Genomic DNA, 26008 nt, shown 5'->3' with positions numbered 1-26008 from the left:
ATCCTTCCTAAACTTCCATTCAAAGTTAAGGACTTTTTTTTACCTTCTCCTGTAAAGTCACCATTTTGGAGATACATGTTTTTCATTCAACGATATACCCATTAACTTACACTATACATACACTACATGCACCACCTCACCTCATCATCCCCAACTCATCCCAGAAATACTGGACTGGCTTCAAACAGGTTCCTGTTTATCTGCTCCAGAGAGTCTTATTCTTTTGGCAATACTTTTCTGAAAGGGGCTAGACAAGCTTTGTGTGTGCATTTGCACATCTGTGTCAACAATGGGTGCAAGTGGAAGAATGCATTCATTAGAAGGGGTGTCAATAAACATTAGTGTATATCAGGCTTAAAGGCTAAATTAAATTAAATTAAATTAAATTAAATACATGGAAACTGCAAAAATCTGCATCTGTGTGTTTATTAGACAAGCAAAAATATTTTTTATCAATTGCTTTTATCAATGCGTATAAAAATGAGGTCTTCAATCAGAGTAATCTTAAAAATTCAAGTCCTTAGAAAATCTTTTTACAGTAATTCTTCAGTTTAACAGCAGTTCAGACGTCTTTCTGTGAGGTTTCACAGACCGGCTTTAGCCTCTACAGCCATCAGCAGCTTAAGAAGGGAGGTAGGATTGTACGGGAAAAGGCCTCGGCTGTGAAGTTTGGTGAGAACTGCCTTTAACTCAGTGAGGCACGACCTAACCTTACCAACCAGAGAGTCAGCAGAGCCTGCTCCTGCTCTCTCCACCAAATCCACCCCTTCTCTCCTGCTCTCGCTATCTGCCTCAAGTTCTTCAGTGCCCCCCACTGTCTGGAGATTCAATACACTCCCTTTTTCCTCCTCTTCAGACTCCTCTGAGCTCCCATAATCCACCAATCGTGGACGAGAACAGGCGGCGGAGTCTCTCTGAGAGGTTCTAGACTCCTGGGCGGTCTGAGCTTGAGATGACGTTCTTGGTGTTGCTTCAAGAGAAGCTTCAGAAGCCAGTGGCTGAGGGTGAATGCTGGTCACTCTCCTCGAGCTCTCAGAGGTCCTCTCTGTGTCTTCGATACGACAGCAAGAGTCACAAAAGTCCTGCCAGTTGTCCCGTAAAAGCTTCAGGTAGAGAACGCAATACTCCAAGAAACAGGTTTCGGCAGATATGAGGAAGTCTAGGAGGACAGTGTGGTCGAAGGAGAGGCTCCGGAGCAGCAGGATAAAGTGACAGTGTGGGTTACAGCCCCAGCTACACGCCTGAAGGGCTGAGGAACTCAAGCTGAGGAGATAAAAAAAAAGCATTAACAGTTCACTTTTATTTAGTTAGTTATTTATTTAAAGTTTTTTAATAAATAATAAAAAATATATTTAATTTATTTAAAAAAAACATGCGCCACTTTTCGAACTGCCACCTATTCAATGCCACTGGGGCAACCGAGGCAGGAAGGAAATCACCAGGTCCCCAATTCTGATGCATCGGCTAGCCCTCCGCCCAGCCGTCCAGCATCCCACCGGAGAGATGTGTGGAGAGGGAGAGCCATCTACCCACCCCTGAAAGAGCAATTGTGCTCTCTCAGGCTCCGGCTGCTGATGGCAGGCAGGATTCGAACCAGCGATCTTTGGGTATTTATTATCTGGAACTGCACTGCATTTAATTCATTTTACTTGTATATTCATTTAGATTTATTTATTTATTTATTTATTTATTTATTTATTTATTTATTTATTTTACATTTCCCTTCAAGATTTTGTGACTAAATAAAAAACACCATCATTAAACACTATAAATATATTCTCATAACATTACTAATAACAGCAATTCAGTAAATACACTCTAATACGACACCGAAACTGATCAGTCTGGTGCTTTCTCTAAATTATCATTAGCCATCACCAAATACAGTGTGCACACAGTGTGTTCTAGGTTTTTATACGATCAGATATTGATCAATCAGATGAGAAACGAACTACGTACCCTCTCTGATATAAATACAAGGTGGTCAAGGTCTTCGCTGATTCCATTATATCATCATCTTGTTCACTGAACACCGTTAAGATCCAGGAGCAGTTGTGAGTTTCTCCCTTAAATGGAGCCACGCGCTCCTGCAGGAAGGCCAGAAGCTCCTGAAGATACTGCTGGACATCAACAACATGCTCAGCTCCTGAAGAAACAGGACAGAGGAGAACTTGTTATGGGACGTTACAGGGCTGCCATCTCCTGGTGTAAATAAGACACTGCAAATACGCTGAAAGTCTTAATAAAAAATAAATATATTTAAAAAATAAAAAGAATAATACTCTACGTTCTGACTCTGTCAACAAAAGCAAACTGCTTTTTCTAAGCTTTCAGTAAAGTCTCGCAATGTCAGATATCAGGTAATAAAGGATTATCTAGGTATTTATTAAATATACTATGTGTCAACTGTTAAACCTTTACATGTATATACATATATACACACAGACACACACAAATATATATATATATAGTCTTGCAGTATCAGATATCAGGTATTTATTAAATATACTATGAGTATATGATTTATACAAATATGACAATGTGTATATACAACTGTTAAATAACTATATAAATAACTAAATAAATATATATACTGTATATTAATGTATATAAATGTATGTATATTAATTAATTAGTTAATATTTTATATGTTATTAATTAATTTCAAATTTTTGGGGGGGGGGTCAAAAAATTTAATTTATACTGATCAGCAGGATGCGTATATGCAATACATACACTGTATTAAATAACAATATAAATAACTATATATATATATATATATTTATTAAAATGTACATTAATATGTATGAATGTGTGTATATTAATGAATTGATATTAATATGTTATTAATTAATTTGTACATTTTTGGGGGGTGGGGGGGGGGGTCAAAAAATGGAATTTATACTGATCAGCAATTACATTAAATATACATAATACTGAGTAGGTCCCCCTTGTGCCACCACAACAGATCTGACCGCTCGAAGCTAGCAGCAGATCCTTTAAGTCCTGTCATCAGTGTCTTCACTGTGAGCCTCGGGCATCCATGGCCCTGCATTGCAGCACTTCTGGTAGGTTCTGACCACTGCATGTTTTGGAGATGTTCTGACCCAGTCGTCTAGAACGTCACAGATTGGTGTCTCTAAATGTTCACTTGCCTCCTAATAGATCCACCCCTTGACAGGAGCCACTGTAGATGAAGGTAATCAACGCTTCCTACTGCAGTGGTCAGTGGTGCCAACACAAAAAAACTTGTATCTCCAAAAATGTTAACTTTACAGGAGAAGTCAATGTACAAAGATTTTATTATAATTCATTTAAAAAAGTAATTTTGGAGCTTTTCTATTGGTCCATCCACCACAACACTGTGACATGCGAAATCTCCAACCTCCAAACAGAAGCAATACCAACAGAATGAGATTACCTTCAGTGTGGGCATGTTGAGTTCTGACCTGCAGACTCCGGATCAGAATGAGGCTCACGGCCCTCAGCATCACCGCATCTTTCCCCTCATCGTCCGGGAACCTCTCCCTGTTCCCACCGAAGAAACTCGGCTGGGGTTTGACCCACACCCGCCTGAGCCAACCGTTCCCCACCGCCTGCAGGACGGCATCAGCCAGCGCACGCATGTCCCCAGTCAAAAACTCATCACCCTGCAGTGCAGCATGGCGTTCACCTAAAGCCCAGTCTTCTCCTGGCCTCTGGACCACTGTCCTCTTCATCAGCAGCAACATCCGCTTCTTCACAAAGTACTCCAAGCTGGAGTCCGTCAGACTGAGTAGAGCTGAGGTGTGAAGGAACATCAGTCTCTGAACAGAGGAGCAGACACCGTATCTCAGCCTGGAAGCACTGAGAGCTTCAAGGAGGTCCATGAATGTAGATACGGTGACACTGAGGTCAGTGAGTGACTCTGCTGTCTGCCACGGTTCAAGTTTGTCTTGAAGGAGCATCTTTGAATACAGGGAAGTCAGATCTGCTTCAAACCCAACGAGAAGTTTCCTCAAAATCTCTGTGGAGAAAAAAAAAAGTTTGTGGACACCTTGCTTTTAAAAATCAAGGGTAATAATAGGTGGATTGTTTTCCTTCACTGCAGTAACAGTCTCTACTCGTCTTCAAGAAGGCCTTATACTAGATTTTTAGGGTCTGAGCTGTGGAGCAGTGCAGCTGTGTTCTTTGGAATGATGGATAGTGCCCCATCCAATACTTTTGGGGTGAGTTGGTGGTTTGTGGATGAGGTGAAGTGGTGATCATCATCCAGCATCCAACATCCTGACCTCCAAAATCTAGCAGAAAGCCTTCTTCCCTGGACAGTAGAGACAGTCACTCCAACAAAAGCAGGATCAACTCTTTTGTAAATGCCCTTGATCTAAGATGAAAGAGGTGTCCAAATACTTTTGTCCATCATTATCGAAAGAAAAGAGAACCCCTGAGTCATTCAGGGCTGGGCTTCCTGAAAGCATTTTAGCACAAAGCCGATTCTTAAAGGGGTCGAGCGAGCTTCACACTGGACGCTCTCTCTCTCTCTACCACTCAATGCTTTCGGGACACCGGGAACCTGACTGGGTTCCTATGAGAACACTTCATACCTCGTTTGTTGGCACAATCTCCTCTCAGCACTCCTTTGATCACTTCTGTTAGTGACCACAGACATGTGTCCAGCGTGCAGCCAGGAGCCGGCGCCTGGAACGCTTCAGCACAGGCGGCCGCCCAAACGGGGTCCACGTCACCCTGCAATGAAGAGGAACTCACCAGTACATCACTTATGCCTCATCAATGAGCTCAGCATCCATGTCCGTCCCTACTGATTTAATGGGAGAGCTTGGAGCGGTCACTGGTGTTAAGACCTTGACTGGACTCCTATGACTGGCTAAATGCTAAAAATGATCATAATGCTCATCTTTAATGAGGAACCTCCTGAGTTCACAGCGGAGGTGAATTTGAACCAGACGTCTGAACCCCTAAAAGCTCCCTCACTTATTACACCTACTGGCCGTGAATACACTGCCTGATGCCCGAGACACTGCCTTGCCAGCATCACCAGCTTCACTGGTGGGTTTGGATAGTAAATAAAATGCCTATATTTGTGTTGTCGTCGTGGCAACACTTGGTTTCATTCACCACCACTGTAAAGACATCAGAGCTGGTAAGTTCCCTAAAAATAAACTACAATTTCACACAAACCCTCTGAACTCTACTCTACATTTACATTTAACTTTACATTTGAACTATGCTGAATTGGTGGGAATATTATAATTATCTGAATTCTTTTATTGGTTACTTTGATGTTACCTATGTAATAGACTTCTGTTATATACATTTTATGATATATATAATTATATATCACTTATATATCATTTGTGTTATATACATTTTGATATATTTATACATATATATAATAAATAAATATATTATTTATTTATTTAATATTTATATAAATATATAATATATAAATATATATTTATTATATATTTTATAAATATATAGAAGTACTTTATTGATCACAAAGAAAACAGCAGAATTATGCCATTATCAGTATACTACTAATACTGCCATAATTCTGCTGTTTTCTTTGTGATCAATAAAGTACTTCTATTCCATTCTATAATATTCATGTTATTTATTTGGCATTATTAATATATTATATTATATATATTATCAACTATATATTAAGCCAAATACTTCTGACTTCTCACTTATTAAATAAATCTTCTAGTCAATAATACTGACTCGTATCAGCTGTGATATAGTGACAGTAACATGAATATCCATATAAATAGATAGATAAACATATTTAGGAAGATTTTAGGAAGATATTACTAAATGAAGTTCTATTAATTCAAAGAAGTGGCTATGTAATAATAATAATAATAATAATAATATGAAGATTTCTATTAGTTACTTTGATGTTACTTAGATAATAAACTTGTGTAATATACATTTTATAAGATTAATATATAATATAATAAGTCTTATTATATAAATCTTATTATATACTATAATTCTTATTAAATACTATGTGAGTCATTTGCAATAATCTGTAAATAATATTGTTATTGCTTTTTTAATTCTTATTTATATTGTGTATATAGTGTAAATTATTTATCTATCCCTTTCTGCTGTGACACTGATAATTTCCCCACTGTGGGACTAATAAAGGACTATCTTATCTTATCTCTTAATTTCATAGTAGTCCTTAATACATAAAAAATAAATCATCTTTTTTTTTCATTGTCCAACAAAAACCTCCAAATCTCCAAAATAACAACATTACAGAAGAAGGCCCTGTAAAAAAAACAACCTTCTAAGCTTTCAGTGGAAATCACTGATTGGCTGAAGCCTCGGCCAGGCCTGAAATCACACTAACAGAGTACTTACACAGCGACAGACATCGTAGATGACAAACGACGACACACACTTTGCAGTCAAATGGGACAATAACCTGTCCCTGCAGGTTAGGAGACGTCTCTGCAACAAAGCCCAAACAGAAGACATCAGATAGTCATGACTCAAACACCTGCCGGTCCGTTCCAGCTGAGGAAGAACCCGCTGGAGACTCACTCACAAGTTCTGACATCAGTTCTGCCGGGCCGAAGAGCTTCCTCAAGGCGTCTTCGTAGAGAGCTTTGGCATCCTGCTGCAAGCTGTCTGACGCCAGTCCAGCAATCATCTTCCCAATGAGGGTCAGACACAAGCAGGCCGAGTCTACGTCTGGACTACCAGTGCTGAGTGCAGGCGGGGTTAAGCGCTGTACCGAACGCGCCAAGGTTACCGAAATTCTACCCGCCAGCTCCTCACTAGACATTCCAGGAACGTCTCCAGCCTGGAAAACCTGGAACACTGCCTGCAAATCTGAACCGGGATCACCCATGTTCACCTCATCGGCAGGCTTAGTCTACGGGCCGGACTAACTGATGCCTGATGTTCTTCCCTGGATCCAACCCTAATCTTTGGATCAGACTGTCCTGATCCAACCGTCTACAGCCCCCAGACGTCCTCGATTGTTTTATTGAGAAGTACCAGACTTGGGTTAAGGTTGTATTCGTCTTAGTGGTGCCCAACCCTGGTCTCCAACTCTGGTCTCCAACCCTGGTCCTGGAGAGGGTCTTTGGATCCAACCCTAATCCCTAATCCTTAATCCTAACCCACCTGATCCCAAAATCACAGCCTTCAGACGTCCTTGACTGGCTTATTGAGAAGTACCAGACTTGGGTTGGGGTTGTATTCGTCTTAGTGGTGCCCAACCATGACCTCCAACCCTGGTCTCCAACCCTGGTCCTGGAGAGGGTCTTTGGATCCAACCCTAATCCCTAATCCTTAATCCTAACCCACCTGATCCCAAAATTACGGCTTCCAGACGTCCTTGATTGGCTGAATGTGGTGTGTTAGACACAGGCTGAAGTTCAGACCTGCTGAAAGGTAGTTCTCCAGGAGGTGGGCTGAAGACCACTGGTCCAAAAGACCAACAAATCCTGCAAGGTTGACGTCTTGTGAATAATTATGAATAATAAACGAATTCGACCAACGGTGTCAACCAGTCCATCATCTCTACTATCTCTATCCAACACACACACACACACACACACACACACACACACACACACACACACACACACACACCAGAGCAGAGTCTATAAAATCAGCTGAACTGCAGACGAGAGCGCGCAGGAGTCGTTGCCGTAACTGGTTCACTTCAGTGACTCGTTATGTGATTCGGTGTCGATTTGAATCCGAATCCGAACCGAACCGAACCGAACCGAGTGTGTTTGCTCTGCTTCTCAGCTCTGCTCTGAAACTCACGCCGAGTCTCCGGGTGGTGAAAACAGTCGCAAAAAACAACCATTTATTTACGGCAGCAGAACGGTGGGTCTTCTCCAATCGGTGCACTCGCGCCCTATACACTCGCTCACTACTGAGTGCACTACTGCTTTGAAGCGGTGCTGGGTTTGTCAGGACAACAGGAGGCACCACATGAACACCCTCTTCAGATGAAAATGATCAAATGATGCTACACAAATATAATGAATCATATTAGACTTTTATTTTATTTTTGAAATCAAATTTTAACTTTCTAAGAATTCTTAGAGCGTTAGCTAATAAAGGACCATATTGTTTGTTTGTTTATTTTTGTTATGAATAGTTATTTATAGTAATATAAATTAAAGGAATCAGTGAGGCATTTCTATTCCATTCTATAATTATTTATTTATAATATTAGAATAATATATATATATATAGCTTAGCTAATAAGCTTTGTAATTATTACTTATTAAATACAAAATAAATCTTGTAGTTATAGTTATAATAATAATCACTTATGTCAGCTGTGAAACACTAACAATAATAGGAATATTAACACCAGTGCCAGTGGAAATGGAATGAAATATATTTATTTCTTTACATTTTTTAGAGATTTATTTAAGATATTACTTGGTCAATTTGTATTAATTCACAGTAGTAACTGAATGATGATGATAATAATAATAATAATAACAATAATAATAATTATTATTAATATTATATAATTTGTAGCACTTTGAACTGTTGCGTTTTAATCTTTAATATCAACTAAAATCCAAGTTTCCCACGTCTAAACAGGGTTGGAGATGGTTCTTTAAAGAACCTTTCAAAGTGGTTCTATATGGTACCAAAGGTTCTAGCAATAACATTCAAATGTATCTCACCTGTAATCATCATTTCAATGCATCAGTGGCTCTTTACCTGGACGACTGAAAAGTCGTGTTGTATATAGTTCTTAATAGAACCTTTTTTAATGGTTCTACATATAGCATCAAGGGTTCTGCTGTAGTCGTAGTTGGAATTGAACAGTTTTATAAACACTCAAGCAAAACGGGTTTATTTAAAAGAACAACGAATGGCAACTTAAATAACCACTTGAATGTATATATTTAATATATATATATATATATCACCTTTAGGATTGGCTGTAGAATTGATCTGCGTGATTTCTGTGCTTCTTGTATTGATTGATTGATTGTGTTATTGTTCTTCTTGGTATATATGGGCAGTGGTGGCTCAGCGGTTAGAGCGCCGGGATATCGATAACAGGGTTGTGGGTTCGATTCCCGGGCTCGGCAAGCTGCCACTGTTGGGCCCTTGAGCAAGGCCCTTTACCCTCTCTGCTCCCCGGGACCTGGAGTTGGCTGCCCACCGCTCTGGGTGTGTGTGTGTGTGTGTACTCACTGCCCCTAACACATGTGTGTGTGTGTGTGTGTGTGTGTGTGTGTGAGTGTGTGTTCACTACCAGATGGGTTAAATGCGGAGGACACATTTCGCTGTGCACTATACAGTGACAAATACGTGCACCTTTACCTTATATATATATATATAGTGGAAATGGATAGACACCTTGATTGTATCTAGTACCAAGGGTTCTGCTTCAGTCAGTGAATATTTTGCTTCTATATAAAACACGTTTAGATCTACACTCTAGATAGAAACCCTGTCCTGGTCCTAATGTTCTGGCTGACAACATTCCCTTAGCGACTCCCTCCAGCTAGCTAAGTGCCCTAGTTAGGGCGCAAGTGCGCTGATTAGAGCGCGCCGCTGATTTGACAGCTCAAATTCGTCTCTCCTGCGCTCTGATTGGTCGAGGGCGCCACAGCCGAAGTCTCGAAGCGGACGGCTAGCTCCTCTTAGCCTGTTAGCTGCGTTTCATGTCTCCCCGGCCCTTCTTTCTAAGCCGCGGCGGCCACAACCTGCCCGGCACACTGAAGTGAAGCCTCACGCCTGAGTTGGGGGAGTTTCTGCAACGTGAACCGAGAACCGCAGCCGCGGGGACAGTGGGCAGCAGCTGTTAGCTAGGCTAGGCTAAACCTAGGCTAACCTCCCGCACTGCTGCTGGGCGCTAGCTACAGCCTTTAGCTTTAGCATTAGCATTAGCATTAGCTAGCCAGGTGGTGCTTGGTGCCTGCGAGCGCGTGTGAGTCTCTGTCGGACAGTTCGCGCTTCAGGTGAAGGGAGCTAGCTAGCTAGTCTGGACGAAAGCGATCAGGGCAAGTGGAGGTAGGTCGCCAGGGTTTCCCAGCGTCTCAGGCTAACGCAGGCTAGCCAGCTAGCCAGCAAGCTAACCGCTCATTGTTCGCTCCTGCCGGAGCGAGTCTGGTCCCGTTCAGGCAGGCAGCGGCTTCTACAGCATTCCTGCGGTCATGTGTGTATTATAAAGGGTTAGTAGAGAAGCAGCACATCTTTTATAGGTTAATAAGCTTGCTGTAATGTCTAGGTTATAACAGTTTAGCCCGGTTTACAGCTCTCCTGTATAGGCTAGCTGAGTTAGCCGAGCCAGCGAGCTAACAGGAGCAGGCAGGTCGAATGACAACAATAACACAGAGCTGAGCTGGGCTGGGCTGGGCTGAGCTGGGCTGAGCTGGGCTGGGCTGGGCTGGGCTGGGCTGAGCTGGGCTGGGCTGGGCTGAGCTGAGCTGAGCTGGGCTGAGCTGAGCTGAGCTGCTGTGGCTTTCTGACAGTCTACCTTAGTACATACAGCATCAGCCTAACAGCCTTTCTAAATACTGTGTAATAATAATAATATTATTAATAATAATACAGCTGTTTTACCTCCTTTCACCTTTAGGATTGTCTGTAGAATTGATCTGTGTGATTTCTTGTATTGATTGATTGATTGATTGATTGTGTTATTGGTGTCTTGGTGGTTCTCCATAGGTTTCTCCTTCTCTCCAGCTCCTACGTTTGATGCTGGCCTTAAGAATGGCCACGAAGTACAAAGAGGCTTCGAGGACTGCTGGACTTTAAGCAAGGGTAAGGGTAAGGTCCCGATCGGGGATTTGTTGGGAAAATCACCTGAATGTACGTTTTGATTTATGATCCATGTATCCATGTACATTTGCATTGCATTTATGTAATTTACTTCCAAGACTTACAAGGTTACCTGTATTACAGAGGTTGAGGGTCAGTGTAGTGTTAGGAGTCTGGCCCAAGCACAATCACCCAGAATCGAGGCTGGGGAATCGAACCCCAGCCTCCCACATGGTGTGGCAGGTAGCCTCCCACATGGTGTGGTAGCTCAGTGGTAGGCAGGTAGTGGTGTTATCTGTTGCGCGCCACACCAACCACCATGTACACTGTAGGTGTAGACCACCATACAAGTTTTGGGACACCTGCTCATTCATTCATCACAGTTCTTCCACTGCTCCACACTTGCTCAATGCTGGGGGGCTTTATATACCCCTCCAGCCCACGCCTGAAGCATTAGGCAGCATGGTACCTATGGGTTCATGATGGTTATGTGCTCTAGAGAGTCCTATTCTATTGGCAGAACAGGGACTAGACGAGCTGTGCAAGTAGATTTAATATATATTCGTTTGGAAAGGGTGTCCACAAATATTTGGACATGACTTAGACCTGAATATGATCATCTTGAGTGAGCGGCATCCTTAATCATGCCTCTCTCTCTTTATTGGGATGTAAACAGTATAATAGATCAGTCTGATAATGGCAGCTTATGCCAGCGCCTAACTTTTCAACCACGTTCATAGAAATCACAAACTTTCATAGTAAGGGTTGAAAGGGTTAATCCTGCATGAAATACCTCCTCAACCCTTCCTTGTTGTCTCTCTGAGAGCAGGCACACAAGACTGCTGAATCCATTACTGCGAGATGTGACAGGATGCTGAACCATCACTGCAGAAGGAACCCGGAGCTACAGGAGGAGCTGCAGATCCAGGCGGCGGTGGCGGCTGGCGATGTCTACACTGTGCGCAAGATGCTGGAGCAGGGCTATTCGCCCAAGATCAGAGATGCCAACGGCTGGACCCTGCTCCACTTCTCCGCCGCTAAGGGCAAGGAGCGCTGCGTCCGTGTCTTTCTCGAGCATGGAGGTATGAGGCTTTTGTTGTTGTTGTTGTTGTTGTTGTTGTTGTTTAGTGAGGGCAGAAAGGTCGTGCTTAGAGGCGACTGTTCTGCCGTAAATATTCCTGTAATTGGGGATGTCCCGATCAAGTTATTCTGCCCCCTGATTAAAGTCTATTAATGCAGAGTTTCAGCCGATACTGATCTGATCTTTGTGTGTGTATAAATAATAATCCAGCCCCACAGGTTAGATCAGATGAGCTGCTGATTAATCAGTTCTGTAATATCACTTTATTTTTAGTAGCAGTTTCTATAATGAGACATTCTGGACTGAGTTTTCGTAAAGGAGGGTTATTAATCCTGGTAAGTTGGATGTGCTGCAGCTAATGGGGAATAGGCATCACTGTTTAAAGCATGGGGCTGTATTAAAATCCTGGTGCATTAAATATTGTATATCATAAAATTCAGTATGTAAATATTCATAAATGATTTTAGCATATTGCCCACCTTGGAGTGATTGTGTTGCAATATGAGAGGAAGCAACTGAAAGTATAATTGTTTTTTTTTATTTGTTTTTATAGTAAATTAATTAGTTAATTAATGAATTGTAGGTGAAACACTAGTTAGTTAATTTTCAGCTTTATTGTGTAGCAGCAGGACTGTATGTGACCCTTTTTCAAGTCAAGCATTGGTAAGAGGAGGAGAACAAATCTCAGCAACCAAACATTTGGTTTCTGCTGCATCCAAAATAGAAGCTGCTCGGTTCAGCCGGTTTGCAGAGTCACTCATCTCTGCAGGTGGCTTCAGCAGAAAGAGTGACTCTCACGGATGGTGAAAGTCTGGCAGTTGGTCTGTGAGAGAGAGGCTCCAGCATGACTGAAACTGTTCCTGTGAGCACTTTGCAGGATGTTCACCGACTACCACCTGCTTGCATTCGTTCTCATGCTAGGACCATTCGTACAGTTCTCTGCGGACGTTTTGTGCCCTTTGTCCTGTTATTCTGACTCATGTCTCTCAGCAATAAGAGAGTTTTTTTGCTGTAGAAGCTCCAGATCCCATCAGAACAGATAAAGCAGATGAACATAAATCCAGTAAAAAGGAGAAACAAGAGCTTCTCATTCTGAAGAGAGAAAGCAGTGAGATCTTGTCGGTGAGCTAGTCTGAAGAACAGAGCTCGGTTCTTCCAGGTTTCTCCTGGACGCCCCCCAGTCCAGCCAGCACAGCGTGGAGGCTGTGTTCAATCAACTCCATCAGCAGCAGCAGCAGCAGCTCACCTGATTTAACCATTATTAAGCCCTGATTTACCACCAAACCAGGTGTTGATCTGAGGAGAACTCTAAATAATACTAGACTCCATGAGGAGAACTTTGGAGATGTTCTAATGATGAACACAGTGATGGAGAACCTCCACCACTTTCTGTAGCAGTGTTATTATTAGTGTTTATTTATATAGTGCCACTTTTTTTTTCCAGGGAACTGAGACCTTTGCACAGTACTGTGTGTGTGTGTGTGTGTGTGTGTGTGTGTGTGTGTGTATAAACCTCAGCAAGCAAGTGAATGAAAGCATGCAGGCTTTGTGTCACAGAGGCACAAAAAAACAGATGTGAAAAGATGCAAATTATATCATGAAACCACAAACACAAAATTATGAAGCATGGAAGCAAATCTGAGCCACAAAAAGAAAACTGAACTCTGAGCTTTGAACAGCTGGCACACATCAGAAACAGACATGTCTGAGCACAGAAAGGGCTTTCTGCAGTTGCCTTGGTTCAGGCCTGTTTCAGGTTACCTTCAAGTCCTGGATGAAGGAGGAAGATGCTGCTGTCGTGTTGTGGGTGAAACATTAATGGCTTTTGCTGCACGTTATTATCAGGGCTGCACCATATATTGTCTCAGCATCGCTATGGCATTGTGCACATCGCAGGACGTGCAACATCTTGTGCAGTGTCCCATACATTTTTTTTTTTTACCTTTTTGCTGCTTAAACAACAAGAAAATTGACAGATCTACCAGAGGCAGATTATACCTGTCCAATATTATTTATTTATTTTACTCCAGTCTTGGATGCACTATTCATTATCATTCATTATCAGTATGATGACATGTTGAGTCATTGACTTCTGGTGAAAGTTCCTGTATAAATATGTTTGAGTATCACTATTTAATCATCACAGAAATAATACCTATATATTGCAATGTCCTAATGCTTCTTATTGATTTGGTATTTTCTTTTTATTTTATTTAATTTTTTCTGATTTTTCTCCAACGTGAATCTGGCAGTTACATTCCCCAAAATATCATGCCCCAAAATATATAATATTTTAATTTTTTATAAATGAAAATAATATTTTGTTATAATATTTTTGTTAAGAAGGATTTTTCCTCCTCATGTAAAGCTCATGTTTTGGAGATTTTGATGACAGCAACTTAAATATTATTCTGAACCTCAAAAATTGAGGACACACTACGTTTCCAAATGTTTGTGGACACCCCTTCTAATGAATTCATTCAGCTACTTTAAGTTGCATCCATTGCTGACACAGAAGTGCAAATGTACACACACACACGCACAGCGTATCAAATCCTTGTAGAGAAGAAGTACTGCCAATAGAATAGGACTCTCAGGTGCAGATAAACATGAACCTATTGGCACCATGCCGCCTAATGCCCCGTCATGGGGTAGAACGGTATGAAGGCCTCCAGCATTGAGCTGTGGAGCAGTGGAAGAGCTGTGTTCTCTGGAATGATGGATGGTGCTATATTCAATACTTTTAGGATGAGATGGCCCAACATCCTGACCTCGTTAACGCTGTTGTGACTGAATGCAATCAAGTCCTCACAGCAATGCTCCGCCTCCAAAATCTAGTACAAGCTCTTCTTCTCTGGACAGTAGAGACATTCACTCCAACAAAAGCAGAATAATCTCTTTTTAATACCCTTGATTTCAGAAGACACGCAAAATTGAGCAGATGTCCCAATACTTTTGTCCATGTAGTGTATAAGCCAAGGCTGTGTATCTGGTAACCGTTGCTATTTTGCACCTTAATGTTATGCTTTTATAACTGACCTCTATATGGGGTGTTGTTCCAAACGTCCGGTCAGAAAAGTCCTTTACGGTATGATTACAGCCGCCTTGACCTGACCATGACCTTCAGCTGCAGGCTGTTATTTAACCACTCTTAAAAGCAAAGGTGCTGCGAAGGGTTTTTTGAGCAGTGCTCTACATCATTCACCTTTGATTCCATGGCGAACCATATTTTTGTGTGTGAAGAACCTTGAAAAGCTTGTGAAGTTAGACTAGGGTGCAGGAATCGAAGTAAGACGCTAGATGGCGCTGTTATCTAGGTTACATGTGGTGCAGTGAACCTCCTGCAGCTGAGCACCTCTTTTGTCAGTACTGCAATCCAGCCTTCTCTCCTGTACCATCTCAAAAATGCCTACTGCCCACGGCCAGAGTCCAGCAGTGCTCTGATTTAATGGCCGTTCAGTCTTTTCTGCTTGAAATACGCAGTGTCTCTCGGTCTGCACCTGACTGAAACCTGGTTTGCGGTCTGCAACTCCTCTGCGTTTTATTAGGAACACTGTAGTGATACTAGGTCAGGCCTCCTTTGCTCTCAAAAAAACCTTAATTCTCTGTGGCCTGGATTTCACAAGGTTCTGGTCCATGTCCACATGATTGCATAATGCAGTTTGTGCAGATCTTTCAGAAGCACCTTCTGCTTGCTTTAGGACCACCGAGTCCCTCAGAAAGCCAGTAAGCAGCCAATCTGCATTAGATGATGAGGGTGATCTAAATGGTGTAGGCTAGCTAAATAATAGCATGTTATTAATTTGAGGGCTTCTAGATCATCTTGGTCTTCAGTATGCTGTAGCTATGACCTGTTCTACCACATCCCTACGATGTTCTGTTGGATTTAGGTCCAGTTACTGGGAGGAACCAGCCCTAAAGAACTCAATCGGATTTTACATTTACAGCATTTAGCTGATGCTCTTATCCAGAGCGACTTACAAGGTTACTCGTATTACAGAGGTGGGCCAATGCAGTGTTAGGAGTCTTGCCCAAGGACTCTTATTGGTGTAGCGCAGCACAGTCACCCAGACCAGGTATCGAACCCCTGTCTCCCACATGGTGTGGTAGCTCACTGGCCGGTAGTGGTGTTATCTGTTGCGTCACACCAACCACTCATTGTGACCGTCATCTAGGTAGCACATTGTACATGGGGGCTTAGGCAAGATCCATGTGAGGTTAGGGTGGGCTGTAACGATCCAGTCAGAGACCATGCCCACCTGAAATTCCACATATGAGCAAGTTGGCTGGGCTAACCTCCATACCACAGTACTACACTTTATGCTGTTCTCTCTATCTATCGCATAGGAAAAGCCTATTGAGTTGGTCGGGGGGGGGGTTAATTATTTTAATTTTTATTTATTTATTTTTATAATTTTTTTTTTAATAAAGTTCTGGACCTTGGTATCCAAATTCAGCACTTTTATGAAAGAATTTGTGAAAAAAAGTTTTGAAATTCTTCAAATCTGGACTTTGAATCCAGTTTCCAGTCCTTGACTTGGTCCTGATCATTGAAAGGTGTGACGCTGCATGGTCAATTAATTTCCCAGGACTGGAAACCACAGCATTCAAGGTCCAGATTTGAAGATTTCTGACCTCGGTAGACGATTATTCTAACAACCTATCGAATGATATATGGACAAGAATTTGTGATTAGTTAATTATATACACAATTATCATTTTATTTCAATTAATCGATTGATCAAATATTAATAACACTATTATTTGGATCTATATGTAAATAAATATTGTGCTTCATTTAGCCAAATTATCAGTTAATAGCATGATTAATTGCATTTGATTACATACACAATTAAATACTGTGGTTTTCTTTCTTTTTTTATGATATTTAAACTTTTTTATATTCCAGTGTCTGAATATTCTTCTCAAAAGCTATTTGATCTTTAAAATGGTGTAATTTCATTATTATGCTGTTATATTATTAAATCAGTGATGTAAAATGCTTATAAAAACATTAATATTCAGTTTTCCATTGATTAATAATTTTTAATGGCAATTTATCAGTGGTAATATTTAGTTATTATGACAGGCCTACTTACTTAGAGCTCCTTGCTCTTGCTTCTGGTTTCAGTAGGTTAGAAATATAGATAATAGATTTAATAAATAATTGAAACTCTTGGAATCAGTATCAACATTTTAAAAGATACGTAACACTAATCAAGTAAAAAGTGCAAACTTTCTATCTCTGTGTTTGACGCAGCTGACCCCACGGTAAAGGACTTCATCGGTGGCTTCACGGCGCTGCACTACGCCGCCATGCACGGCCGCGCCCGCATCGCTCGTCTCATGCTGGAGTCCGAGCATCGCGGAGACATCATCAACGCCAAGAGCAACGACGGCTGGACTCCGCTGCACGTGGCCGCCCACTACGGCCGCGACTCGTTTGTGCGCCTGCTCCTGGAGTTCAAGGCCGAGGTGGACCCTCTGAGTGACAAGGGCACCACTCCGCTGCAGCTGGCCATCATCCGCGAGCGCTCCAGCTGCGTGCGCATCCTGCTGGACCACAACGCCAACATCGACATCCAGAACGGCTTCCTGCTGCGCTACGCCGTCATCAAAGGCAACCACTCGTACTGCCGCATGTTCCTGCAGCGGGGAGCCGACACCAACCTGGGCCGGCTGGAGGACGGCCAGACGCCGCTGCACCTCTCGGCTCTGCGGGACGATGTGCTGTGTGCTCAGATGCTCTACACGTACGGTGCTGACACGAACACCCGCAACTACGAGGGCCAGACGCCCGTGGCCGTGTCGGTCAGCATGTCCGGCATCAGCCGACCCTGCTTGGACTTTCTGCAGGAAGTGACACGTAGGTTGACTTGGGCTTTTTTTTTTTCTGGTTTGTCAGTGATGACATCAGGTATTTGGTAAGAGGCGGAGTTGTGACGGGGCAATCTGAGAGGAAACTGCAAGAGGAGTCACGATTCAACTAGTCAATTAATCGAATAATTGCATGATTAATCGATTCTATACGCAATTAATTATTGCACTTCAGCTAGTCATTAATCGAACAATAACATGACTGATGGCATGTGCAATTAAATATTGTGGTCCAACTGGTCGATTAATCGATTATTGGTATTCTCGGTAGATACAGCCGCATATAGTCGCACATACCAGGAATCTGCAGAATCGGGCTTCAACTAGTCGATTGACCAATTCATTTGCAATTGATCCATTACATAAGCTATTATACATCTTGCTTCAATTAGTCGACTGATCAAATATTAACACGGTTATTCGGATCTATATGTGAACAAAGTTTGTGCTTTAACTAGTTGAGTAATCAAATATAATAGCATGATTAATTGATTACATATGCAATAAAAACAGTTAGTCAAAAAATAATGTAACTGATTATACAGTATACGTTGTTGTGTATATTGTGGTCTAGCTGGCCGATTAATCGATTGTAGGTATACTCCTCATTTGCAGCCTAGTCTCTCAAAAAAAAAAAAACAGTAGGAAGAATTTTGCTAGAACTAGTGTGTGATTAATTCAATAATCTGTTTAGTCGATTAAAATCTACACAGTTAATCATTAAAAAAACACAATAAATCGATTATATACATGATTAAATAATATATATATATATATTAATTTATGTACATTTTAATATTGTGGCTCATTTAATATTGGGGCTAGTCGATTAATCGAATAAAACAGTTGAGTTGATGTACGTAGTTGCATGTATATTGTGGGCCAACTAGTTGAGTAATCGAATAATCATGTGATTAATCAATTGTAGGTAAACTCATTAGTTGCAGCCTAGTCTCGCATATCAGGAAACTGCAGAAAGAATCGTGTTTTAACTGTCGATTAATCGAATACTTTGCGATTAATCAATTATATACAATTATTAATTCGATTAATCGAAATGCAATATAAATAATTGTGTATTTGTGCAATCATGGTTCGACTAGTCGATTAGTCTAATAACATGAAAATTTATATAACTGATTGATCATTAATTACTTCTTGTCTTCAGAGGCTAAGAATTTCAAAAAGATCTCAAATCTAAACATCTGGTAGATATCTCTTCTTTTTTTATATATATATATAGTAATGATTACAGCTCTATCGTATTATCTAATATTTAATCATACGTCTAACAAAAGCCCTCGCACACAGCAGCCGAGCTGCGTTAGTCTACCAGTGGAAGCAGCAGCAGCAGCAGTGGTGGTGCAGTAGCAGTTCTTTAGCCGTGTAAGCTGAGCAGAGGCACAGCCCTAGCCCTAGCCCTCGCCGTCACCTCCCGAGCGCACAGCTACGATCAGCTTCGTTCCCTCCACGAACAATCCAGCGTCTGAGAAAAGCGAGCCCTGTTACCTGAAGCACTAATGATCTAGTAGACAACAATGGCCACATTCCTGCGCTCCGGTTCAACTTTGATATCACCATATCAAAGCCGCCTGCCTCAGCCCCACACGCACTGCAGACTCGGTTTCCCCCTATTCAGCCCGGACCAGCGGCGCGATCACGTTTCAGTCCAGTTATCGATTATAAAAAGCATTTCGGCACTTTTTTTTTTCTTTTTTTTTTGAGATGTAAAGTCTCAAAGATCATGACTGACACAAGATTTTTTTTTCCCTCCCCAGCTGTATACGACACAGGGGATGACAGTAGACAGGGTCTGCAGATGGCCCCAGCTAAGCCTTTGTAGTGGTTTTCCCAGCTGGCTTCGTTTGTGCCTGTGCCACATTGTGCGGGGGCAGGACGAGCTCGGCCATAGAACTGATAAAACTGCGCTCGGCGGATTCCTGGAACTCGTTTCCGAACGTCTTTAACGTTTTTAAGACGGCAGATAAAGGAGGGCACCAAGCCAGTGGCCTGGAAGCCTGGAAGCTTTTTGGGCATGACGAGGCTAAAAGAGGCATCTCTTTACCATACCTTGATATCGCAAACGTCTTCACTTTTTCTTTTTCTTTTTTTTTTTTTCCTTATATTTTTAGATGAATCTAATTTACAGTAAACATATAGTTGCTGTCACGCTAACACCTTGTATCTCCAAAAATTCCAAAAAAATCCTGTAACTTTATAGAAGAAGAGGGGAAAAAAAAAACTTAAGTTTTGATTGAAGTCAATGTAAAATTATTTTATTCCAAGTAATTTTAGAGCATTTCTATTGGTCTATTCATCAAGAAATGTCCACACAATATAAAGAACAACTCCCAGATAATACACACATTTCTTTTATCCAAATGATTGCAAAGTAATTATCTGAAATGATTAATTTATTTATTTTATTTATTATATTAAAATGTTCTAGTGTGTTTAATACAGCTTAAATATTTAACTCTCTAAATAGTCTTTCTTTTTCTCTCTTTTTCTATCTTCAGGACAGCCCAGGACTTTGCAGGACTTGTGCCGGATAAAGATCCGTCAGTGCATAGGACTTCAAAGCTTAAAGTTTCTGGAGGACTTGCCCATTGCCAAGGTCATGAAGGACTACTTAAAACACAAGTTTGACAATGTCTGACAGAGGCCTTCAAACCTCTGGGCAGAAGCGGAGGAACTGTCTTCGTCTCTCTAGAAAAGACTATGCAAACTCTCAGACTCGGTTTCCTTTCTATTCTCGACCTCTGGCTGCAGATTGTTTTCTACAAACATGTAGGCATGTGTTTCCGTAATGAAAAATGGCTTGTGACGAATTGGAAATTTAGCCAAGTTGATAAGTAATTCCTAATCCTTGTCATGGATCTGGATATTGACCTCCAACCTATTTTAATAGCTGATCCTTGAAAGGTAAGAAGGAAAAAAAAAAAAGCTAAAATCATTGATTCTGGATGAATTTTGGTTTTTCGATCCTTTTTGAAGTGTTTTCTTATTAAAAGCTGGTGACAGGTTGCTCTTTTTTTTCCTCTTAAAGGGACAATTTAGAATAAGTTTACTCAGAAATTAGGGTTTAGAAAGTTTGGAAGGAGCTTCAGAAGGGTTTGAACGTGCACCAGTACGAGCCGATACTGCACTGTACTGGACATTTTACTCGAGAAATAAGGTGGTGCTGCATTAAATTATTGCTTTTATTGTTGTCCATTTAAAAACGTGTAGTCAGACCTAGGAACAGTGTTCAGCTGCAGTTTTACCAAGTGATGCATTTTCGGAAGTAATTTCAAATTGATTACAGAACGTTTGAAAGGGGAGAAAAAACACACACACACGCATATGTCATCGCTGTCAGACAAAAAAAAAAAACATGTATCTCCAGAAGAAAGAAAGTCCATGTGAAATGTGAAAGTAAAAAAAAAAGATTAAGTAATTAAGATTAAGATTAACTAAGTAATGTTGGAGCGTTTCTATTGGTCCATTCATAATGAAATTTTCACGCAATGTAAAGAACAACTCCGTTATGTCTTATGTCAAAGACATAAAACCTCACCAATGGAGATACCAGGTTTTCACAGGACACCAATGAGATATATATCTTTTGTTTAGTCACAAGTTTAGACGCCCCTGTACATTTGCTTTAAATTTCTAAGAAAAATAAGTTCATATCCTCTACAGAAACACAATGCAAAAATATTGGCACATTAAAAACGTTTATTTTTTTCCACTCAGTAAATAAATAGAAATTATGCGTCTAAGTATTCAACATTATTCAATGTTTCCTGTAGAGCTTTTATTTACTTATTTACAAAAATGGACAAAATCAGCAAAATATGAACAGGGGTTTCCAAACCTTTGCATAAGACTGGATATGAGCCTTGTAAGTAAAAACCTTGTATCTTCAATTTTGTCTGACAGTTTTACAGGATGTGAAATTCTGATACAATGCAAAAAACAGCAGCTGGGTTCAAACAGTGAAAAGTGACGAAAATGGAGATCAAGGTTTTTGCTGGACAGTGATGTAATTTTATTTTTCATATATTAGGGCTGCACAATATTAAATAAATAAATATTATATATATATATATATATCTGTAGTTTACATTGATATAAAAAAACAGGGATTTTCACAAGAAGTCAATGATCCACCATGACATGATATTAAAAATGCATTCTGTATCCCAAATAGGAGTAAAATAAACAATATTGGTTAGATATAATCTTCTTCTAGTAAATTTGATCTATTTATTTGATTGGAATATGAGAAAATTGCATATTCTGCAAAAAGGTTGATGCATGATGTTTCATAGTTTGATATCTACTATTTTAATATATATATTATTATGGATATTATGCAGTCCTAATGTATGTGTTTGTTTGTTTATTTTTATTTTTTATCCCCTAAATCTCATTTGCATTTTGCTGTTGAATCAAGAGTTCTCATGACTTGCCATTTCTCACTGTTCCCAGATGGTATGGCGAGTAACGCTGTATCGGTGCTAGTGTTGTTTGCAGAACGTTGGAAAGGAACCCGTAAGAAGAGCTGATCATTAGAAGTTAGCCTGTATAAACACACAGACGTACATCAACCCAACAAGGACTACACTATGTATATAATTGTGTCATATGTACAGCAAATATTTTTCTAGAATTATTTAAGCTATGAACTCTTGTATCATCAAAGTGTTTAGGTCTTTGTTGGATGGTCTTGCGGCTTTCTGTTTATTTCTTTTTGTTGTGTGTGTTTGGTTTTTTTATGTCTCATTGGAGCCAGATGAAGAATCCAAAACCAGTTGGAATCAGTCTTTCTTCCCTGCTCTTAGGTTTAGATTTCGAGGTTTCTTGGTGTTTCTTGGGAGTTTTGGGAGTTTTGCTGACAGAATCAGGCCCACAGCATTAAGTTGTGCCTTCACGTGTTCGGGAGGTTTAGTAGTATCTGCTCAAATGTGCACTTTTTTATTTGATATTATTTTGTCACTTCTTTTGTTTGTTTTTATTATTAATTATTATTATTAAATTATAATTCCCAACAAAGTTGGTTAGTTTTAGTTTTTAGTCTGCAGTAAGCGCACCTTCTGTAGCTTTTCCTCTTCTTTAGGTTCACAGCTGGACGCAGAGCGCTCAAAGCAGGAGGCCTTTTTCTCACTATGGATTTCTCACGGATGGATGGACTGCTGATATTAACGACCACTTAATTTGTTGAATGTTGAGTCACATCCACTCTCCCACCCCCCCGCTCAGCTCTGCCCTCCGAAAGTGAATTTCCTCCGACCGGTTAAACCCACAACACCACATAACACTAGCTGCCTTTCACTGCCACTGCTGGCGCTGAGGCTTCAGCATTGCGGCACAGCATGAAAACAATCCGAAGAGTCTCTCTTTCTGGAATCGTATATCCGAGCGTGCATTCAGGGCTTTTTTTTTTTAATATATATATAAATATAAATATAACAGTGAGGTTGGGCTCTTTTTTTGAATCCTACAGCAGTTCTGTTTACAGAGTGTGTGTTTGGGAGAAAGTGTGTGTGTGTGAGTGAGTGAGTGACTGGACGTACACACATGAACTTACACATTCTTACCAAAATGTGTTTTATTTCTTGGCTGAGTTCCAGAATGTGTGTGTTTTTGTTTTTGTTTGTTTGTTTGTTTGTTTTCAGAAAATGCTCAAGCTGGATTCTGATCCTCTTAATCTCAAGTCTTCCGCACCGTTGGCCACAACTACTGAATGTACAGGAACTGCTGTTTGCCTCGCTGAACAATGTACACACGTGTGAATAAATGACCGCCATGATGTCCTGCTTTATGTTTGACGACTTTCTAATAAAATCTGCTCAGTCAGCTGAAGCTGGTAAATCGCTGATGCTTCCGATCGATGGTCAGGTGACCGTTCTTCTTCTCTGATTATGGTCAGTCGTGGTGGCGTTTAGGCCAGGGCTGACTAACCTCACTGGTCAGGGTGTGGGGAAAACCCATGCTAGGGTTTTCCCCACACCCTGACCAGTGAGGTCAGTGAGTGTTTGTCCTGGGACTGACCGATCCCATTTTCTTTGGATGGAGGCAAACATACTTTTATTTATTTATTTATTTATTTATTTATTACCAATCAGCCATAACATTAAAACCAGCGTCTCCTTTTAATGGGGGTCTATTGTAGAGGTTGTTACTTGTGTAATAAGAACCAGTTCAGCATTTAGATTTTTTTTTTGGGGGGGTGTGGGGGTGGGGGTCCATATTTTAGTTAGGATGTGATGGCTGGAGGAGGGTCTAAGTTGTAGGCCTGGGGCAGAGTGTGTGTGTGTGTGAGGGTGGAAATACCGCCTCAAACCCAGCAGCTACAGTTAATGTTAATGTACGTTAATACACACACACACACACACACACACACACACACACACACACAGCCTTAATAGCCTATCTGACCCAGTCCGCTCCTTTCAGCTTAACCAACACCTTCGGCCTACAGATTCTACAGTGATGACCTGTTGCTGCTTCCCCAGGCTCTTGGATTTCACATAAGCTCACTGCTCTACTGTCCTTCTCTCTTTCACACAGGCACAGGTAGCCCTCCTCAAAGTCCTGGCACACCTTTAGAAAGCCCCCCCCCCCTCCTCCTCCCGCATCCCCTGCCATACTGATCTCAGTGGCATCATACGTGCTCCTATGTATGGGACACCTTAAATGACACGACTTGGCATGGCATCAGTGCTTTCCTCCAGGAGGCCGTGGGCCGAGTTTCATGCATCTCCTCTCTCTCCCCCTCTCTCTCTCCTTCTTTCTGTCGTTCCCAGGAATGCTACTCCTAAATGAAAGGGGTCTCGCAACCCACCACCCCCCACCCCCCGCCCCGGTCTTCTCTTTAAGTCCGTGCGAGTGGGTCGGCTGCCAGGCCCGGGGAAGCCGAGGTGACCTAAGAAGAGGCGCTGATATATTTGTGGATTCCTTTTACAGAAACACGGCGTGCTATCGTTTATCGCATCACAGGTAACGTTACCTGATAAGACAATGGCATCTCTCTGTGGCCCATGTGTTCCTGCAGACACGCGGCACAATGTGCCTATTGTTGGAGGGCCGCACGGCCCCGCCGGAGAGATGTGTCCTCAGCCGCGTTCAAAAACACAGGTACAGGTACTCCATGGGCAGGGAAACTCCCCCGTCTGCGGCTCCGTATCTGCTCGGAACAGGAAAGATCCCATCGGGCCCGATTCCGCAGGGCCATGCAAAGCAGGCCGGGCGCGGACCTGAGGGTGGTGGGCTGTGTTATCGCTCAGGAGGAACAGTGCAGTGGCTAGCGTGAAGGTCACTGCTGTAAAGAACTGCTGTAGCTCACTTTCATTCGTGATTATGACCGTTAGAACGCAGAGTTAGAACCTATATGGAACCACAGTGGAACCCATTACAGTGTAACTACAGTGCTGCACAGCTGTTATACAAGTGTCCAGATGCATAGCGCTCTCCAGGCTTTAAAATATCATCTTTAGTAATGGCAATGGTTCTAGATAGATAGAACCATAACAATTCAAAGGTTTTAGTACCAGTGGTTCTTCTATAGTCTTAGAGCATTTTTGCTAAGCAGGATTGCCCAAAATAGAAAGAGGTTCTATACAGTACACTTACAAAAAGGTTTTTTAAAGGTTCTTCAGTAAAGGCAATGGTTCTAGATAAATAGAACCATAACAATTCAAAGGTTCTAGTACCAATGGTTCTTCCATAGTCATATAACATATTTGCTAAGCACGATTGCTGAAAAATAGAAAGAGGTTCCATAAAAAACATTCTTTAAAGGTTCTTTAGTAAAGGCAGTGGTTCTAGATAGAACAACAAACACAAAGAACCTTTTAAACACGCACATTGTTCTTTGTCTGGTTAAATGGTTCTTTTTTAAGGTGAAAAATGTGTTGTATAAGGTTCTTTAAAATGGTTCTAGTACCAATGGTTCTTCTATAGTCTTAGAGCATTTTTGCTAAGCAGGATTGCCCAAAATAGAAGGAGGTTCTTTAAGGGTTCTTTAGTAAATGCAATGGTTCTAGATAGATAGAACCATAACAATTCAAAGGTTCTAGTACCAATGGTTCTTCTATAGTCATAGAACATATTTGCTAAGCAGGATTGCCAAAAATAGAAAGAGGTTCTATACAGTACACTTACAAAAAGGTTCTTTAAGAGTTCTTTAGTAAAGGCAGTGGTTCTAGAGATAACAACCAACACAAATAACCTTTTTAACACACAAATTGGTTAAATGGTTCTTTTTTATGGTGGAAAATTTGTTGTATAAGG

The 26008-nt window shown here is 41.1% G+C and overlaps 2 protein-coding genes across 3 annotated transcripts; one reads left to right on the top strand and one right to left on the bottom strand.

Moving 5' to 3' along the window:
* Positions 1-410: 410 nt before the first annotated feature.
* lins1 (lines homolog 1) lies at positions 411-7795 on the bottom strand. The gene is made up of 6 exons (XM_072660917.1): positions 6560-7795; positions 6373-6462; positions 4584-4725; positions 3422-4006; positions 1960-2146; positions 411-1263 (listed from the first exon to the last, which is right to left on the bottom strand). The coding sequence occupies exons 1-6, from the start codon at positions 6863-6865 to the stop codon at positions 585-587; spliced, it is 1989 nt and encodes a 662-aa protein (XP_072517018.1). The 5' UTR covers positions 6866-7795; the 3' UTR covers positions 411-584.
* A 1825-nt stretch (positions 7796-9620) lies between these two features.
* On the top strand, positions 9621-23587 carry asb7 (ankyrin repeat and SOCS box containing 7). Of its 2 annotated transcripts, none has more exons than XM_072660924.1 (5): positions 9621-10020; positions 10678-10773; positions 11600-11852; positions 17112-17717; positions 20248-23587. In XM_072660924.1, the coding sequence occupies exons 3-5, from the start codon at positions 11642-11644 to the stop codon at positions 20385-20387; spliced, it is 957 nt and encodes a 318-aa protein (XP_072517025.1). In that variant the 5' UTR covers positions 9621-10020; positions 10678-10773; positions 11600-11641; the 3' UTR covers positions 20388-23587. The 2 variants fall into 2 exon arrangements, with proteins under 2 accessions (XP_072517025.1, XP_072517023.1); XM_072660922.1 differs by having other exon boundaries at positions 9621-10181.
* Positions 23588-26008: the final 2421 nt, after the last annotated feature.

Source organism: Salminus brasiliensis, chromosome 17 (genome assembly GCF_030463535.1).
Source record: "Salminus brasiliensis chromosome 17, fSalBra1.hap2, whole genome shotgun sequence".
Lineage (NCBI taxonomy): Eukaryota > Metazoa > Chordata > Actinopteri > Characiformes > Bryconidae > Salminus > Salminus brasiliensis.
This window is presented reverse-complemented; position numbering and strand designations above follow the sequence as displayed.